Raw genomic sequence first — 20,358 nt, forward strand, 5'->3', positions numbered from 1 at the left:
CCCCCCCAGAGTGAGCAGATAGTAGAGTCTGTGTGTGTGGGTGAGGGAGAGTGGGTGAGGATGACGGTTGGGAAAACAACTGGAGAAAAGAATGGAAGTCACAAATTAACCAACAGAGAATTCTCTCTTCAGTTGATCTTTCTTTTGTATCCTTCTCTTGATTTTGACTGTGGGCAAAATAGAAATTCTAGTCTCCTTCTGAAGAGAAGTCTGCTCTGTTTACAAAGTGTTATATTGACTGCCCACGTCACTATAACAAGGTTACCAAGCCCCTCTCCTGTACAGCCCATATAATTATAGTAGTCCTCTCAGAGTAGCTGTGAAGGGCACCTAGCTAGAAACACCTGTCACTGTTATGGATGAGACGAGCAGCACAGAGATCAATATGTCTCTTGGTGACTGAATTAGGCTAGATGGCCGTATTGGATTGTGCTCCTTCTCCTCCCCTCTCTATCCTGTATCCCAGATGGCAGTTAAAATGTAATGGCAATTAAAGTGGGTGCGCTCTGTCTTGCTCAGCCTCAGCATAAACTTGCTGACTGAATAAAAAAAGCTACTAAGTGTTTATGGCGTATGATATCCAATCCGCCCTGCATCATTATGTGTACACACAGCACAGGGAGAGCTGTACGCCACTTTATACTCTGAAGGCTTATCAGTATATTGGGTGCCAGTATAGATGGGTTATCTTCTGCTGCTCTCATAATCTTAGCCTATTAGTCAAAACATTTCACTGTAGACTAGTGATGTTGTCTCTTTTCTGAGAGGGGCTCTCACTCCCTAACATAGTGTCAGATATATTGTAGGTGCCATGGTATTTTGACCTTCTAACTTGTGTTATATGTTGTCAGCTTTGAGAGGGTATTGTGCTCTATCCCCTAGTAGCCTACAGTACATCGGGCTTCGCTCCATTCAAAGCCAAGCTCTGCGGCTGACCTTTCACCTTACTCAGTCTAAAGTTTTTTTTAGATTCTTTAGAATGTTTAACTGTTATTAAACTCTCGTCTCTCACTGCAGGATCCCATCGACAAGGGTTCCTCAACGCACTCAAAGACACTCCTGCTAGATATCCTTTCTCACAATGGTGTGATGGATGACTGCTGTCCCAGCTCTGCATGACTGCTGTCCCAACTGGTGCCTCTGTGGCTCCCTCCCTCTCATATAAATTGTCTCTCTGTACAGTATCGCTCTCTCTCTCTCTCTCTCCCTCTCCATCCTCCCTCCCTCCATCTCTGTGTTGTTGCGTTCCAAACAGCAGGATTTGTCTTGTTGTGTCCTCAGAGGTTGACAGCCGCCTGGGGTGGAGAGGATGACCCTGTGGCTGACCCTGTGGCTGACCCTGTGGCTGACCCTGTGGCTGACCCTGTGGCCACTACTGTTCAAAATACTACTAGAAGCTAGCTGCTAGCCAACCCATAGTCTCTACACAACTGCAGAGGAACAGTAGTTTTGCTTTGATTTTAGGGCCAGGCATTTTTTTCTGCCCAGATCAAATAGTTATTACAATATATGTATTTTTTATTTATTGGAATGCTTTTCAGTTTTAAGCCCCAAAAAAGTGAAAATGCTCAGCATGGAACTGTTCTATGATTTCCCTGTAACCTCTACTAGTGTCACCTCTCTGTGCCTCTCATCTCCCAGACAACTCTATACTGTATTCTCCATTTCAGCGGCCCGACACTCAGGTAATCTATAATCTGCCAGCCAGGCTGCTTGATGTGTGAGTGTGTCTCTCTGTCTGTCGGGCTTCATTTGTCTGTAGGCATGCTGCTGCTCTCTCAGGGAGATAAGAAGCACGTCGGGCCCTCTGGTGAGGAACCGTGTGGCAGGCTCAGCTGATAACACAGCAGCCCAATGTTGTACAGCAGCGCAGTGCTTTAAACAGGCAGGCAGGGGATGAGGCCTGATAACATCTATCTCACCAGTCTCCTGTATGTGAATGATGACATCCTTTGCTTGTCCTTGAGAGAGGAGGGGGCAGAAAGTCATCATGGAGGAGATGGTAGTTGGATTAACTCTAACCTGCCCTTGTGTGTTCTCTTTTCTTTTAGTGTATGTATGGGGCGGCAGGTAGCCTAGTGGTTAGAGCGTTGGTCCAGTAACCGAAAGGTTGCTGGATCAAATCCCTGTGCTGGCAAGGTAAAAATCTGTCGTTCTGCCCCTGAACAAGGCAGTTAACCCACTGTTCATAGGCCGTCATTGTAAATAGGAATTTGTTCTTAACTGACTTGTTAAAATAAATGTATACATGTGGCTGTGTGTGTGTGCAAGCACAGGAGTCAGGACATAATGACAGTAGTAGTAGCAGCCCAGGGCAAGCACTTTTACATAACTCCTCTCACTGGGATTAGGGTTTGGCAGTATACCGTATTTTACAATATACTGGTATTGATGCATTGACCGATTTGGGTTTTTACCTTTATAACGGTATTTGAATGTTTAGTTTGTTAAATGTGATACGCTGTGTTATGTCCATTTTTATAGTTTACTCCGCTACTTGAGTCATCTCTCCGCTCTCTCTCTCCTTGCCGCTTTCCACACAGACCTAGTCCCGCCCCCTGTCACTCAAGGAGCGCATTTGTTGTTGCTCAACCACGAGACACTTGCGTTCAGTCTGCATGGTCAATGCAGCAATGTTGATGACAACGATGTTGTTTCTTTGCTTCTTATTAATATAAATCCACAAGCATTGTATACTTACACTATTAGTTTGTATCTTATATCTGCAAATAGTTTGTTTGTCTTTGCAAGTTGTGGCTGAATCGAGTTAACCGCTAATGTTAATTGTTAATTTTAGTTTGCTGGCTAGTTAGCTAATAAATGTTCTGAGTTAGAGCAAACATAGCTAGCTATACAGCCTGATAGCAGTAGTGGTGTAGGCCTAAACCTTCTAAATCAATGAGGCATAGGCGTAGCATGAATATGTTAGCTACATAAAGCTATAGGAATATATTAGCTACATAGAGTAGACTAGACTTAATCTGTGTCCGAGAAACCATAAAGTAGCTTAGAGAAAATATTTAAATTAGCTAAAGATTATAGGGACCCCTAGGAAACACTGACCAACACTTTGGTTCCTAACCTGTCACAATAACTCCTCCCTGGCATTTTATTTTGTAGTCATGTCAAACAACACTGTATTCAAAGTGCCCACTATTATATTCTAACTATAGAATTAGAATAATCATTCTATTTCCATGATTCCAATAGTTCACCGAAGTGTTTTGATCTAAATTGTGAGTCAAATCACAATTTTAACATTTGGTAAAAAAATAAGGCCTAGTGCCTCCCGACTGGCACAGCGGTCTAAGGCACTGCATCACAATGCTAGAGGTGTCACTATAGACCCGGGTTCGATCCCGGGCTGTATCACAACCGGACGTGATCGGGAGTCCCATAGGGCAGCGCACAATTGGTCCAGCGTCGTCCGGGTTAGGGGAGGGTTTGGCCGGGGGGGGGGGGGGGGGCTTTACATGGCTCATCGCGCTCTAGCGACTCTTGTGGCAGGCCGGGCGCCTGTAGGCTGACCTCGTCGTCAGTTAAGTGGGCAGGTGTTAAGAAGCGCGGTTTGGAGGACGCATGACTTGACCTTCAACTCCTGAGCCCGTTGGGGAGGTGCAGTGATAAGACAAGATCGAAAAAGGGGGTGAAAAACAATTAAAATAATAAGAAATCAAAATAAGGCCTTGATTTTTTGCCCATATTGCGCAGCCCTATGTGGCAGTGTGGAAATGATCAAATACCATCATACCGTCAAAAATGTGAAAAATACTGCCATCTTTTGGCCATATCGCTCTAACTCTGATTTTATTTATTTTATTTTATTTAACCTTTATTTAACCAGGTAGGCAAATTGAGAACACGTTCTCATTTACAATTGCGACCTGGCCAAGATAAAGCAAAGCAGTTCGACACATACAACAACACATAGTTACACATGGAGTAAAACAAACATATAGTCAATGATACAGTGAAAAAAAATAAGTCTATATACAATGTGAGCAAGTGAGGTGAGATAAGGGAGGTGAAGGCAAACAAATATATGTATAAATAAATAAAAATATAAAATGGCCATGGTGATCTGCTCCTGATTCTGATTCTGCTGCTCCTGATTCTGCTGCTCCTGATCTTTGAGACCACTGTTCCACTGTACTACCATGCTGTTTCCAGTCAAGTGAACAGAGGGCTAGGCAGGCTAGCTAGAGTAAGGACAGGCATTGGCAGCAGGTCAATACTGCCCTTTCCTTTCCTCTACTCTGTGTGTTTGATGTATGTATGTGAGGGAAAGAGAGCAGATGTGTGTCTCTGTCTGTCAATAAGAGAGGGTACCTGGTGTGAAATAGCGTTTCAATCGGTGATATCACTCGCTCTGAGACCTTGAAGTATTTTTCCCCTTGCATTAGTGATAGGTAACGATGCTTCGTGGGAGGCAGTTGTTGTGTTAAGAGGGTCCCTAGTTTGAGCCCAGGTTGGGGCAAGGAGAGGGATTGAAGCAAACCTGTTTCAAGAGCATGCACCTGTTACTGAGCTGTAGCATAGGACAGTGTATGTGTCAGGTTTTCCTTAACCCTTTGGTCACTGTGCTGGAGGTGGTGGTGTGTTTCTTCTCTGTCTGGTCCATAGTGGGGCTGTCTGGATTCCACACATACCTGATCAGCTCCAACCAGACCACAAATGAAGATGTGAGTACATGGATACACACACTCACAAATCCTCTTAATTTGTGAAGCAGAGAGAGAGTAAGTGTATAACTGGATTTCTCTTAAATTGCTGAAGGTCTCATGTGTAAAACATCAGTACCTGCAGGGTTCATACATACCCCCAGCCATCTCCTGTCTCCTACCAGATTACACAGACACTACTAAACCCCCAGCCATCTCCTGTCTCCTACCAGATTACACACACTACTAAACCCCCAGCCTTCTCCTGTCTCCTACCAGATTACACACACTACTAAACCCCCAGCCTTCTCCTGTCTCCTACCAGATTACACAGACACTACTAAACCCCCAGCCATCTCCTGTCTCCTACCAGATTACACACACTACTAAACCCCCAGCCATCTCCTGTCTCCTACCAGATTACACAGACACTACTAAACCCCCAGCCATCTCCTGTCTCCTACCAGATTACACACACTACTAAACCCCCAGCCATCTCCTGTCTCCTACCAGATTACACAGACACTACTAAACCCCCAGCCTTCTCCTGTCTCCTACCTGATTACACATACACTACTAAACCCCCAGCCTTCTCCTGTCTCCTACCAGATTACACAGACACTACTAAACCCCCAGCCATCTCCTGTCTCCTACCAGATTACACACACTACTAAACCCCCAGCCTTCTCCTGTCTCCTACCAGATTACACAGACACTACTAAACCCCCAGCCTTCTCCTGTCTCCTACCAGATTACACACACTACTAAACCCCCAGCCTTCTCCTGTCTCCTACCAGATTACACAGACACTACTAAACCCCCAGCCTTCTCCTGTCTCCTACCTGATTACACATACACTACTAAACCCAACAGCCTTCTCCTGTCTCCTACCAGATTGCAGACACTACTAAACCCCCAGCCTTCTCCTGTCTCCTACCAGATTACACAGACACTACTAAACCCCCAGCCTTCTCCTGTCTCCTACCAGATTACACAGACACTACTAAACCCCTAGCCTTCTCCTGTCTCCTACCTGATTACACAGACACTACTAAACCCCCAGCCTTCTCCTGTCTCCTACCTGATTACACAGACACTACTAAACCCCCAGCCTTCTCCTGTCTCCTACCAGAATACACAGACACTACTAAACCCCTAGCCTTCTCCTGTCTCCTACCTGATTACACAGACACTACTAAACCCCCAGCCTTCTCCTGTCTAGCTGATTACACAGACACTACTAAACCCAGGCAGCAGTTTAGTTTTTCCTCTAGTGGATGGTTGAGTTTAGTGGAAGACAGCCAGATCTGAGTCTGACCTCATTTATTTCCAGGCAGTTTGCCTCATCGCTCACCACTGTAGAGCTGCCTGGGACATTATAGACACACACACACAGAAGGAACCGAAAGTTCCGGATAAAAGTCTGAGGAAATTGATCTTCCCTTTTTAAATACAAATTATGTTTTTAACCCCTGGTTTACTGCTCTGATTGTGGCTTTTTCTGTTTCAGATCAAAGGGTCATGGTCGTCTAAAAGAGGGAAAGACAATTATAACCCTTACAGCCACGGAAACATATTCACCAACTGCTGTGCAGCGCTGTGTGGACCCCTGCCACCCAGGTAAGGACAGTCCTGTGTTTGCGTGCGGATCTGACATATATTTGGATTTACCCAGAATGTAACATATGGCACACTATCATCCTCTGTCTTAGAGAAGTATCAAATCCAATAGTTCTTCTCATTCTAGGAGAAATCAGTTTTTCCCGTCACTGTAATTTCCTACATTGTCAGTAAGCTAAAATAGGTCCGTCACACAGAGCTCATCTTGATCTCGCTAGAGAGCTGCTGCTGTGAAATCATCTGCCTGCAGCTACTCCTCATTCAGACCTCTGATAGTACAAAGGATTCCAGCACCTCCCAGTGTGATCAAACTATGCACATAGAAATGCTAGATGTAGTAGTCATTGTATCTATAGACTCATAGCCATTGATTGCTTATTAGCTTGTCTTATCCAACACTTCCTTCTCTACATAATTTGCATTCAGACACATCATCAATATAACCCTTTCATTTGGATTACCTCACTGTGTATAACTCATAGTTGAAACCCCATTTTTTAAAATTATGTTTTATGTTTTTTTATTTTTTTATTTCACCTTTATCTAACCAGGTAGGCCAGTTGAGAACAAGTTCTCATTTACAACTGCGACCTGGCCAAGATGAAGCAAAGCAGTGCGACAAAAACAACACAGAGTTACACATGGGATAAACAAACGTACAATCAATAACACAATAGACAAATCTATGTACAGTGTGTGCAAATGTAGTAAGATTAGGGAGGTAAAGCAATAAATAGGCCATAGTGGCGAAATAATTACAATTTAGCATTAACACTGGAGTGATAGATGTGCAGATGATGATGTGCAGGTAGAGATACTGGGGTGCAAAAGAGCAAAAAAAGAAATGACAATATGGGGATGAGGTAGTTGGGTGTGCTATTTACAGATGGGCTGTGTACAGGTACAGTGATCGGTAAGCTGCTCTGACAGCTGATGCTTAAAGTTAGTGAGGGAGATATAAGTCTCTAGCTTCAGTGATTTTTGTAATTTGTTCCAGTCATTGGCGGCAGAGAACTGAAAGGAAAGGCGGCCAAAGGAGGTGTTGGCTTTGGGGATGAACAGTGAAATATACCTCCTGGAGCGTGTGCTACGGGTGGGTGTTGCTATGGTGACCAGTGAGCTGAGATAAGGCGGGGCTTTACCTAGCAAAGACTTATAGATAGTGCGTTTGGCGACGAATATGTAGCAAGGGCCAGCCAACGAGAGTGTACAGGTCGCAAATATGGGGCTTTGGTGACAAAACGGATGGCACTGTGATAGACTACATCCAATTTGCTGAGTGGAGTGTTGGAGGCTATTTTGTAAATTACTCTGGAAGGAGAGTTTACAGTCTAACCAGACACCTAGATATTTGTAATTGTCCACATATTCTAAGTCAGAACCGTCCAGTGTAGTGATGCTAGGCGGGCGGGCAGCAATCGGTTAAAGAGCATGCATTTAGTTTTACTAGCATTTAAGAGCAATTGGAGGCCACGGAAGGAGTGTTGTATGGCATTGAAGCTCGTCTGGAGGTTTGTTAACAGTGTCCAAGGAAGGGCCAGATGTATACAGAATGGTGTCGTCTGCGTAGATGTGGATCAGGGAATCACCAGCAGCAAGAGTGACATCATTGATATATACAGAGAAAAGAGTCGGCCCGGGAATTGAACCCTGTGGCACCCCCATAGAGACTGCCAGAGGTCCGGTCAACAGGCCCTCCGATTTGACACACTGAATTCTATCTGAGAAGTAGTTGGTGAATCAGGTGAGGCAGTCATTTGAGAAATCAAGGCTATTGAGTCTGCCGATAAGAATGCGGTGATTGACAGAGTCGAAAGCCTTGGCCAGGTCGATGAAAACGGCTGCACAGTACTGTCTTTTATCTATGGCGGTTCTGATATCGTTTAGGACCTTGAGCGTGGCTGAGGTGCACCCATAACCAGCTCGGAAACCAGATTGCATAGTGGAGAAGGTACAGTGGAATTCGAAATGGTCAGTGATCTGTTTGTTAACTTGGCTTTTGAAGACTTTAGAAAGGCAGGGCAGGATGGATATAGGTCTATAACAGTTTGGGTCTAGAGTGTCTCCCCTTTTGAAGAGGGGGATGACCGCGGCAGCATTCCAATCTTTAGGGATCTCAGACGATACGAAAGAGAGGTTGAACAGGCTAGTAATAGGGGATAAGAAAGAGAGGGTCCAGATTGTCTAGCCCAGCTGATTTGTAGGGATCCAGATTTTGCATCTCTTTCGGAACATCAGGGGGGGGGGGGGCAGAGCTGTTGGCCAGGTCAGGGGTGGCCAGGTGGAAAGCATGGCCGGCCGTAGAAAAGTGCTTATTGAAATTCTCGATTATCGTAGATTTATCGGTGGTGACAGTGTTTCCTAGCCTCAGTGCAGTGGGCAGCTGGGAGGAGGTGCTCTCTTCTCCATGGACTTTACAGTGCCCCAAAACTTATAAGAATTAGTGCTACAGGATGCAAATTTCTGTTTGAAAAAGCTAGCCTTAGCTTTCGTAACTGACTGTGTATATTGGTTCCTGACTTCCCTGAAAAGTTGCATATCACTGGGGCTTTTTGATGCTAATGCAGTACGCCACAGGATGTTTTTGTGCTGGTCAAGGGCAGTCAAGTCTGGAGGTAACCAAGGGCTATATCTGTTCTTAGTTCTACATTTTTTGAATGAGGCATGCTTATTTAAGATGGTGAGGAAAGCACTTTTAAAGAACAACCAGGCATCCTCTACTGACGGGATGAGGTCAATATCCTTCCAGGATACCCGGGACGGGTCGATTAGAAAGGACTGCTTGCTGAAGTATTTTAAGGAGCGTTTGACAGTGTTGTGTCTTTACTGTCATTAAATTGAAGACTTATAGTTTTTATCAAAGATTCTATGTATTACGCGATCAACTAAATAATAACGTAACTAATTAACTAGGAAGTTGGGGCACCAGGGAAGTATTCAGATTACAAAGTTATAATTTCCCAATATAACCTTTCAGATATTTTCATATCTGATCAATAGTCTTCTGATTAATGATTTATTTATTTTTACCTCACGTTGTTGGCCATCTGCACGAACCCAGCCCTCACTACGAGTCATCCATACATCAATTGTCTTAAATCATTTATTTATTACTAACTAAGTAATTCACAGAAATGCATAAACAAACAAACAAACTTAAAATGGTTACATGAAATGATAGGAGAAATATGCCCTAGTGGGCTGAACCGGCATGGCGGCTTGTTAGACAAAGGGAAAATTGGGGGTCGACTAAGAAGTCACTACAGAGTTCATAATTATAACAATTGACATGCTAATCCTTTACACATGAACGCTCACTCATTCGGGAACAATTGCAATCAATATATATATACGCTCAGTGTGTCGTCTTGATCGCTGGAGAAAAGTTAGTTTCTGTTGGAGAGTTTCGTCTGTCTCTGTCTTGGTTATTGTGGATAGTTCGGAGTGACATTCTTTATAGAATGGATGTTTCGGCGGTTGTCGTTCTTCACGTTCAATGATACCGAATTTCTAGCTGCAGACTAGTAGTCAATATCAAAGACTTGTTCTTATTCATCTAAGAGTTTAACCACGTGGTATGGTTAAAGATTCAGCAATTGTCCACAACCTTTGTCTCCTCCTAATGGAGAAAAAACATGGTCTAGTGATAATTTCTCAGAGTTGGGTTTTTATTAGGAATTGCCGAAAGGGGCTGTCCCAGGATGTCTGACCCAACTGGGCTCAGGGGCGGGTCCTCGGATTTAGTTCAAATCAAAAGCGATTTGTATTTTTCTTCATTAAAACAGTCCAAAATCATATTACACAATTATACAAACAGTATCATACTCACTCATTCATTTTAGACAACAATTAGATGTAAACCTCATATCTGAGGTTATTATATAAACAGCGGTATGGTAATGTAGCCACACAGTCTCCCATGAGTTTCCCGAGTTGTGACAAACGGACATGTTAATAGCTGGAATCTTCACCGATCTTTTATACTTTTTCCGGAACATGAAATCTGTTCGTACCTCAAGTTCTGTGAGGTGGAAGAAAACCCTTTGTCCTGAAAGTTTACCCTCGCTCTAATACTGTTTGGCCATGAGGAGATTCTCAGGAATTTACGACGTCTCTCTGTGACCACAGCATGGGTTGAAGGAGGAAAGGGGGAGGCAGGGAGTGGCAGGGAGTGGGGGATGGGCTTTATGTACCTAAACAGGCAACGTCATGACAACAGTGATGAGGGGTGGTCGTTTGACCGCGGGCCCATTCCGGATGAAGGCAATGAGGCAGTGATCACTGAGATCCTGGTTGAAGATAGCAGAGGTGTATTTGGAGGGCAAGTTGGTCAGGATGATATCTATGAGGGTGCCCATGTTTACAGATTTAGGGTTGTACCTGGTAGGTTCCTTGATAATTTGTGTGAGATTGAGGGCATCTAGCTTAGATTGTAGGACGGCCGGGGTGCTAAGCATATCCCAGTTTAGGTTACCTAACAGTACACACTCTGAAGATAGATGGGGGGCAATCAATTCACATATGGTGTCCAGGGCACAGCTGAGGGGGGTCTATAAAAAGCGGCAACAGTGAGAGCCTTATTTCTGGAAAGGTGGATTTTTAAAAGTAGAAGCTCGAACTGTTTGGGTACAGACCTGGATAGTATGAGAGAACTCTGCAGGCTATCTCTGCAGTAGATTGCAACTCCGCCCCCTTTGGCAGTTCTATCTTGACGGAAATGTTGTAGTTAGGGATGGAAATTTCAGAATTCTTGGTGGCCTTCCTAAGCCAGGATTCAGACACGGCTATGACATCAGGGTTGGCGGAGTGTGCTAAAGCAGTGAATAAAACACATTTAGGGAGGAGGCTTCTGATGTTAACATGCATGAAACCAAGGCTTTTACGGTTCCAGGACTGTTACGACCTATGGTCTCCTGTCTCTCTCCCAACACCCTACGTGCCTCCCCTCACGTTCTACACACACTCTCTGTGGTGAAAGCTCTGGTTCTTCACACTCACTCAGCCTAGATAGAGGCTATCTTATCTTTACAGCCCAGGTTTTCCCTCGCTGACGAGACAACTGGAGACGCAGCACCTCTTCTGTGGTTTAACTCTAAGCTCAGTCCCAAATAGCACCCTATTCCCTATGTACTGTAGTGCACTACTTTTGACCAGGGCTTATAGGGCTCTTTAGTGAATAGGGTGCCATTTAGGACATGTGTAAAGGCATGCTACAGTGCATCAGTAGCATGTTATTAACAGTGAGGCAAGACAGTCTCTTCGAGGTAAAACACACGTACAGGGCCAGGGGGAACCGGGGAATAAACAGGGGAGAGAAATTGGGCCTTTCAGTGTGTTTGGCTGCACTCTGTGTAACAGTCCCAACCCAGCCTCCACTGCCCACATCATTACTCACTGGTAATAACTCTACTGGGTGGCAAGGGACAGTACTCACTGGGCAGGTGGTGGGCAAGAAGGGAGGGGGCAGCTGTGTATGTGTGTGTGTACATTCTATATGTCTTCAGTTTTCACAAGTCCACCTCCGCCTGCCTGTCTGGTGAATTCCTGTAAGAGACTAGCTAGCTCTGAGTCAACAGGCTCTCTGTTACTGATTACCCTGCACGTGCACACATTCCGTTAGAGCTGACCTGTGTCACTGTTTCATATCAACACACAGCCCATCCATGGTGATGAATGGATGTTGCTTCACATGGTTAGCCCATGACTATGCACTTACACATACTCACACACCCCCTTTATACAGACACACATGCATCCTTAGACACACATACGCGCTCACACACACACACACACACACAAAAGACACACACACTATAAGACAATCATGTTGCTTAACCTCAGCAGGTTCCTGTCTAATCAGCCATGTGTCAGCCCAACAATGGTAATGATAGAACAGAGATAATGATTCACTCCACTGATCGTTGTATGACCTCATTGACTGAATACTAAGAGGAGAGCCTGCATACAGAGTGAAACATTAAATACAACGCTCCTTTAGTGGGTTTCTCTGTGTGCTTCTTCTGGCCCTCTTATTCTTTCACAGTATTAACTCTCAGAAAGTCATCTAATTTAATCTGCATTCTGTATCGTCTTAACATCGATTTACATTGTGTAAGGATATCTGCCAACGATTAAAATTAGAGTATTCAAAGAAAGTAAAGCATTTCATTCACAAATGCAAAATAAATGTACAGTGTCAGCCTTGCCTCAAAGTACGGTATTGAAATAGACTTGGGACTTGCCTTATTCACTTGTCAAGGAAGGGATCTAGAATATGATATCATTGAATGGTTTTCTCAGATATTTCTCTCTTTCTCTCCTCAGTCTCATCGACAGAAGAGGCTTTGTCCAATCAGACACGCCACTGCCCACCCCGCCAACCAATGGCATCACCATGTATGGATCCACCCAATCACAGGGCCACATGGTGAGCCATTCTCCACTCTGTGTCTTTTCCAAACCTACTTATGGCCGTCAGTGCAAACCAAACCACACCCTTGCCATCTTAATATGGCTTAGCAAATATCACCTGGCCTCTTGAAGATTAGTTAGCTATAGGTTCCTTATAAAAGGTCAAGCATGGTGAACAGTGATATCATTGATTCAGCCATTCCGGGCCTTGAATGGAGGGTGGCCGCACAGTGACCCATCATTGGCTGACTCAACCTGGAAAACCCAGGAAAGGGAATGGCAGCTGTTGCTGTGCCAGGCCCTGATTGCATGGCAGTGCCAGCTTCTTCAGCTCTCATAGTAGCCTGATTGTCCAGCTGTTGTCTTATATCCTGCTTGTTTTTTATCTGTAAACGATGGCTCTACTGTCCGCCTTGCCATCTAGATAGATAAACCATCCCAATCAATCTCCCGGGAATTATGATGACCAGCGGCATCATGGTGTATTATTGCAATCAGCAGCAGCATTGGTAATTAGTTTAGAGTTGAACCAGGGCCCTGTTTCCACGCGATGGGAGTCAAGGGCAGAGTAGCGTTAGAGCCTCCCTCCCTCCCTCCTCAGTTAGGATTGATGAATAAATACCACGGCTCCCCTCATCCCACGCTAGCAAGCCAACTGACAAGGCTGTTGATCTCACCTCTCTCACTCTTTCCCTCCAGCTCCTCTCAATCCAAATCTATTTTGCCAATCTTATTTCCATATCTGGTCAACAGATCGGAACAAATCAACTGCTGGGATTCCAAATAGGTGATTGTTTCTGTTAATATTCACACAGATTTTACCCATGATGCTCAGTGATCTGGCATTATGGCTGGGAAATAGGTCAGTGCGTGCGTGTGCGAGCGACAGGCAATGTCATTATGGACAGTGCTCGTGCTGTGTGACTCCTTGGCTCCCCCCCTCATCACACTCTCCCCCTCTCTGACATCCCTAGGGAGGGACGTGTGTTGTGCTCATGTGCAATGCACACTCTCTCCCCCTCTGCTTCCCACAAGCTTATCATGCAGACTGACTGGACAATCTAACTCTTGTGCTGGGAGGTTTTGGCATGGCAAAAACAGATAGATGGCAAGAAAGGGATGACAGACAATAACAGACATAGGGAGAGGAAATGAGAATAAATGGTGTTGTAGAGCGAAGGGTCCTACAGTACCCAGGTGGAGTGAGTCTGACTTCAACAAGGCACTGTCAGCAGACAGTGTAATTGGTGTTGGAGTGTTTCAGAACAAAGGGAGAGGAACTGTAAATGTCAACCTCACCCCACCAGTCCTGCAGGGAATGGAAGAAAGAGGATGGCTTCTGGTGGCCCTTAGTGAACAAGCCGTTGTTTCCCTTCTCCTACATTCTAATGAACGGTCACTACTCGTTACACTCCTGTGAACTTGAATCCAATAGGCTGTTAGAATAATCCAGTGTCCTGGATGGTAGCTCTGGTCTTATTGAATGGGTCATGGCCATCTGGAACTGGTTGTGCTGGCTGGGAGACGGGCTTGGCATTCCATCGCTTTATCACATGTAGAAATAGTCTGTTAGGACCAGTTGTTATTGTTAGGAGTAACATACTACATTTATTACTTTTCACAGGGAACCATTTGAAATGTCGCCACTAACGAAATCTATATTTAGTCACCAACTTAAGAGAATGTGGCATGTGTTTGACTAAACAAGAGGAATTTCCATTGAAATATAGCACCGTTGAATCATAGCTGGTCGTCGTGTAAATCCAGAAAGACTGAAAAACAGCTTCTGTCTCCGGGCCATCAGACTGTTGAACAGCCATCACACCGTGTCCTGTAGTACGAGACAGAACACACACCTCATACACACTCAAGACTCCTGTACTCACAAACACACTCACACACAGCCAACTCTGCTGTCCCATGTATATAGAGACAATAAACAATGGATACTTCATGTTTCTTTTATACAGTTTTTCACACTGTGTATTCATATACTGTATTCTCAACATCGCTCATTGTAATATATCTACTACTCTACATTGCATTACTGTTACACGTTAAACACACAGCATTTATATACTGGATTCGTGACAGAGCTCACTGTAATATATACTGCTGTACATATCATTCTTACTTGAACTTTTTGGTGTATATATGCATAGAGTGCATTTGGATTACTGATGGAGTTATTTGGGTTCTTAATTGGATTCGTTACTGCACTGAGCTAGTAACACAAGCATTACACTGCTCCCGCTATTATAACATCTGCTAAACTGTGTACGTGACCAATAAACTTTGATTTGTAATAGTGAAAGGCAGTCTGTCAATGTACGAAAGGCAAATTGGTAACTAATAATCGTCAAGTGTGGAGTAGCCAGTACTGTACAGTGGATTATTGCTGTTTTTCCATGTATCTGTTTTGTAAAGCCATTGTAGGCTGATCTAGAGAAGCTGTGTCACCATGGCAACAGATTACAAGGATGCCGTCATGTCATTACACCATCCGTCACATTAGGCCCCAGTCAGGAAGTGACAGAGAGAACCGTGGAAGAACAGTATGTGTGGGCGACGTGACATCTAGAACAGTGGCCATGGCCTCTAGTTAAAACACAATCAGCTTTGTTCTTTGTCTCTCTGTCCATTTTCTCTCGATTTCTTACCAGCACATCTTTCTCATTTTTTAAATGTTTTTTGTCATTTTCTGTTGTAGCTGGCAGCTATTTTTAGACGGCAGAGCGGGACACATGTAGACTCCGGAATTTGATGGACTCCTGTTTCAACTTGAGTACTGGATGATGATCCACACAACTCATTTTAGACTCTCAGTATCTCTGTGGTGTCTACTTGACGTGTGATTTGTTAATTCATTAGACGAATGACTAATAGAATGCTTCTTCTCATCTATCTATCTAATAATCTAGCTTGAACAACCCTAGAATGAACCAATGTTTAGACAGCTGTCATCATTTGAATGTGCATCAGATCATCATGCAGTCAGCCAGCCAGGCAGGCAGATCGTCATGCAGTCAGCCAGGCAGATCATTATGCAGTCAGTCAGCCAGCCAGGCAGGCAGATCGTCATGCAGTCAGTCAGCCAGCCAGGCAGGCAGATCGTCATGCAGTCAGTCAGCCAGCCAGGCAGGCAGATCATTATGCAGTCAGTCAGCCAGCCAGGCAGGCAGATCATTATGCAGTCAGTCAGCCAGCCAGGCAGGCAGATCGTCATGCAGTCAGTCAGGCAGGCAGGCAGATCGTCATGCAGTCAGCCAGGCAGGCAGGCAGGTAGATCGTTACGCAGTCAGTCAGCCAGCCAGGCAGGCAGATTGCCATGCAGTCAGCCAGCCAGGCAGGCAGATCAAGAGCAGACAGGGTTTTGTTCCCTAGCTCTGTGCCAGCTGCTCTTCCTGTAGTTTGTTGGGCTGATGGCCGGTTTATGACCAGGGCTAAACTTATCAGAACTCAACTTCACTACTTCGCAGGCTCCTTGCACAGAGCAGCACGCCAACATGGGTAATGACAGCCAGTGCTTTGGAAAATAGTTGTCTCTTCACCCCCCTGGGCAGAACAGGGGGCAGCAGTCCCAGTCCCAGACCCAACCAGCAACTCACCCTCTCCAGCCTATAAAGGAATTATAGTCAAAGCTCATTAGTAAATAATGCCTATTTTTCCAAAGGACAGTATGGAGCTAAAACATTTGAAAAGCATTTATAAAGTAACCTAAGGAGTGCAACTTTGCCAAAGCTGGCCCTTATTATTAGATTTGGAGACGTGATGGGATTTTGGAGCGCATTTGTCAAAGAGAAGCTTTCGATCTTGACTAGCTGACATTGGGGCTAAACTAATCATGATGAAAGATAGCCCGTGTTAGAGGATCTCTCCAAATGGACCTTGCTCTTGTTGGTCCAAGAAGCAAATACAGTGTGATGCTTTCTTAGCTAACAGTATCCATGGTTTTCCAATAGGTTCATGTACTGTAGATACCAGCGTCTCTTTTCTCTCCCAACGTCTGTTTGTCTTGTGGGGTGGGATTGGACTCAGATGAATCAATCCTCTCAACATCAAGTCTATTTCTGGAGCTATGGGGCCGGTGCCCTGGCTGTTAATGTTCTGATCCCTGTGTATAATGCTCTTTGAAAAGTGTCTGTCTCCAGGCCTGGCTGATACCAGCAGACAGACAGTATTGGAGACAGTAGGGGCTCTGTCAGTGAGCGCTCAGATCTCTGCCTCCTGTACAGATGATGCCTACTGGCTGAAACGTGTCTCCTTCAGTAGCTATGCCTCAAAGGAGAGACTATGAGCCTGCCATGTGAGAATAGCCTCTCATTTCAGGCTTCTAGGGGCAGAACTACTATCTAGCTACTGTACTGGCTAGCAAAACAGTTTCATTCCAGGAGTTAAGTTGTCTGAGTGACTAAAAGAAGCCAAGATCATAGGAGATTGACTGACTGATATGAAAGTGATAAGAGAAACTTGTTATTTTAAAACAAACACTCTTAACCTAATTTATGCTTAGTCAGACAGATGATTAAGATGTGAGGGACATATTACCTTCTATCACTTTCCAATCAAAATGTCTCTCTCTCTGTGTCTGTCTGTCTGAGTGCACTCTGCCTGCCTCCAGTTTCGCGATGTTCAGCCCTCCTTTTCCTGTAGTCCACGATCAGCTCCTTTTTGTCTTGCTCATGTTGAGGGAGAGGTTGTTGTGCTGGCACCACACTGCCAGGTCTCTGACCTCCCTATAGGCTGTCTCATTGTTGTCGGTGTTCAGGCCTGCCACTGTTGTTGGCAAACTTAATGATGGTGTTGGCGTTGCTTGGCCACGCAGTCGTGGGTGAACAGGGAGTACAGGAGGGGACTAAGCACGCACCCCTGAGGGGCCCCCGTGTTGAGGATTACTGTGGCAGATGTGTTTTGTTGCCTTCCCTTACCACCTGGGGGGCGGCCCGTCAGGAAGTCCCGGATCCAGTTGCAAAGGGAGTCCTTAGCTTATTATTAAATAGGCTCATTTAGTTCAAAGGCTAAAACAGTGCACTGCTGGCTCATTCCCAGTCCATTTAGATGTTTGATTTACATGGACACTATTTAGGTTACAGAGATACAGAACTAAATCATTATCTGACTTAACGCTGTTTCAACTCCATGTATAGACTTCACTATGCATTTGAGTCACATTGAATACTGTGCATTTTAGGGCTGTCCCGACAACAACAAAAATCTTGGTCGACCGAGAGTCGTCTGTTCTTTCGACCAATCGATTGGTCTAAATGTTTTAACGTGTATTTTCCATATATAGATGGGCCCGTTAGACTGCAAAATACCACAAGCCCAAACAGATATAATATTTGACAAAAACATAATTTCAGACCTTGCTTACATTTGTATATGATCTCTCTATTATGCGTGGGAATACTTTAACAGATTTCCAAAATTAAAATCACTTGAAGACGATTTACTGGTGTTATATTCAACAATATAGCTGGGGAACCTTGGCCGTGGCCTTCTGGATTCACTCTAGTGACTCTGGAGTGAGTCCGACCGCAGTTGATTTGATTGTGCCGGGCTCAGAGCGAGTGCCTGTTGACTACCAACCGTTGCCTCTCTCTTGCCTGCTGCAGCGACCACCTTAGAAAATCAACAGTGTTTATCACGCTGTCCATGTTGTTGAAGCTGCAACATAATTACAGCCATTTCTGACTGAAAAGTTCTGTTACTACTGCTCGACTAAAGAAATCTGTCAACCAACAGCCTATCGACAATGGACTAAATGGGATCAGCCCTAGTGTTTTTCTCTGGTGGTTTACTGTGCATTCTAACAAGGTTACTAACAATATATTTTCTCTTTTTTCTCATCTCTTCACTACACTCATGTTAACCTCATCTCTCTTCATTCATTCACTACACTCTTCCTTCTATCCCCACATTTCCCTCCGTCTCAACATGTCTTATTACTCTCCCTACTCTCTCTCTCCTTTCCTACCCTCCATTTCTCCTGTCTCAGTGTGTTCAAGACCAGTGCATTCAGAGCACCAAATTCGTTTTGCAGGCTGCCGCCACGCCCCTGATGCAGAGTGAGCCGGTCATCCTCACAGACGAGGCCTCTTTACCAGGCAGGACGTCGTTAGGCGGTCCCTGCTCTGGAGCCCTGCCGCTAGGGGGCCAGCCTACACCCCCCACCTCCACCCCCAACCTTAGCTGTGACAATGGCATGCTGCCCCTCCGGAACGACCACAGCGAAGCGCTCCACCACCACCACACGGACGGGGTCCACCACCACTTCCTCACGCCCGATGAAGCCCCCTCGCCACCGGGCATGCTCCCCTGCGGCAGCCCCCTGGGACACAGCCACACCATTCAAGGCTTCTACAACCCAGCCAGCCAGGACTCTCTACATGAGGACTCTGTCAGAGGCCTGGTCAAACTCAGCTCTGTCTGACAGGGGGTTCACTCAAATATCTGTCAATCCCCTAAAACACTCCCCCGAGGCCCTCCATCCACACCTGTGCCAAACAGTGGGTCTTCCCAACCCTGAATGCCTGTAACCAATATCCTCTCCGTCCTCTAAAATCACAGGACTTCTCTAAAAGACTGTGGTACTATTTGGCTACTGAGAGCAGAATTGAACTAGGACCTTCCCTCCTAAGCCAACGACTTGCCAAACCTCTGCATCATACGGGGGTTGTTGCTGGTGAAGGGCCCAGGGGACTTGTGCTCCTCTCTTCTACTGAAGCGTAGTCCACTGTCCTGGGAGGGGACAGACAAAGGAAAGGAGGGGTGGATGTATGTACAGTCTGGCTGTTTGTCAGCTATTTAAAGTAGAAAGAGGTGGCATTGTGAGTTATTCTTAAACATGTTAAAGAAAAGCTGCTTTATTTCTGTCGTGAATCACGGGTCTGCCATTTATTTTTTTGTACAACGGACTATGGCCTACTTGTTGATCTGATGGACAGTGTCTTTGCCTTTCTATCTGATTCTGGTTTACAGTCAATCACCAAACAAGTTGATGTTGTATATCATTTAATTCACGTTTTTTTAAGTTACATGTTAAGATTCTGTATTATTGTGCCATACCAAGGTAATTTCTTTTCCTCAAGATATATTAATAAAATCACATATTTTTAAGGAACTAGATTCTATCTGTTGAAGCCAAACCTCAAGGTGACCAGTTGAAAGTCATGTGTTATCACCTCTGACGTCACACATCCTTCAGTAGGTATTTAATGGTAGCCTTGTGCCGAGTGCCTTTGGTAAGTGTAGCTAAATGAGAATAACAAACGATTCAACAGTTTAAAATGATTCTACATGATGTATTGAGGGTGAGTCCTGCTCTAGGCTGGTCTAAGGTCATGTAATGGTCCATTCATCAGGGGTCTAAGGCCTCAGGACCTCCAACCACAGCATCAGAGAGAGAGTGGAAAACAAGGGCCCCCTGTCACCAGGAGACAGTCAAGAAGAGACTTGTATGGGCTAGGCTTCAGACGGAATTGCATTTCTTCAAGCCACATGGATTCTGTTTTTATGTAGCAAACTCCATAGGAAACCACTGCTCATCGGGAAAGCATCATCTTACACCAATTTCTCCTTGATCGGATGGTCAGGGGGCCGGAAGATAATACAAATATAATTTCACCTTAAGAGGCCTAAACAGATATACACTGCTCAAAAAAAT

The 20,358-nt window shown here is 44.9% G+C and overlaps 1 protein-coding gene across 6 annotated transcripts in view; it reads left to right on the forward strand.

Annotated features, from left to right (window-relative positions):
• LOC139553739 (palmitoyltransferase ZDHHC14-like) overlaps positions 1–19,815 on the forward strand; it is a 99,332-nt gene extending 79,517 nt beyond the window's left edge. For 5 of the 6 annotated variants that reach the window (XM_071366361.1, XM_071366358.1, XM_071366362.1 and 2 more), the window contains exons 6-10: positions 1,018–1,066; positions 4,580–4,682; positions 6,172–6,281; positions 12,606–12,708; positions 18,691–19,815. In XM_071366361.1, coding sequence (XP_071222462.1) covers positions 1,018–1,066; positions 4,580–4,682; positions 6,172–6,281; positions 12,606–12,708; positions 18,691–19,125 — 800 coding nt within the window. In that variant the 3' untranslated portion in view covers positions 19,126–19,815. The remainder of the gene's footprint in view (positions 1–1,017; positions 1,067–4,579; positions 4,683–6,171; positions 6,282–12,605; positions 12,709–18,690) is intronic. The other variant, XM_071366363.1, reaches the window with a different exon arrangement.
• Positions 19,816–20,358: the final 543 nt, after the last annotated feature.

This window comes from Salvelinus alpinus, chromosome 25, assembly GCF_045679555.1.
Source record: "Salvelinus alpinus chromosome 25, SLU_Salpinus.1, whole genome shotgun sequence".
In the NCBI taxonomy this organism is placed as follows: domain Eukaryota; kingdom Metazoa; phylum Chordata; class Actinopteri; order Salmoniformes; family Salmonidae; genus Salvelinus; species Salvelinus alpinus.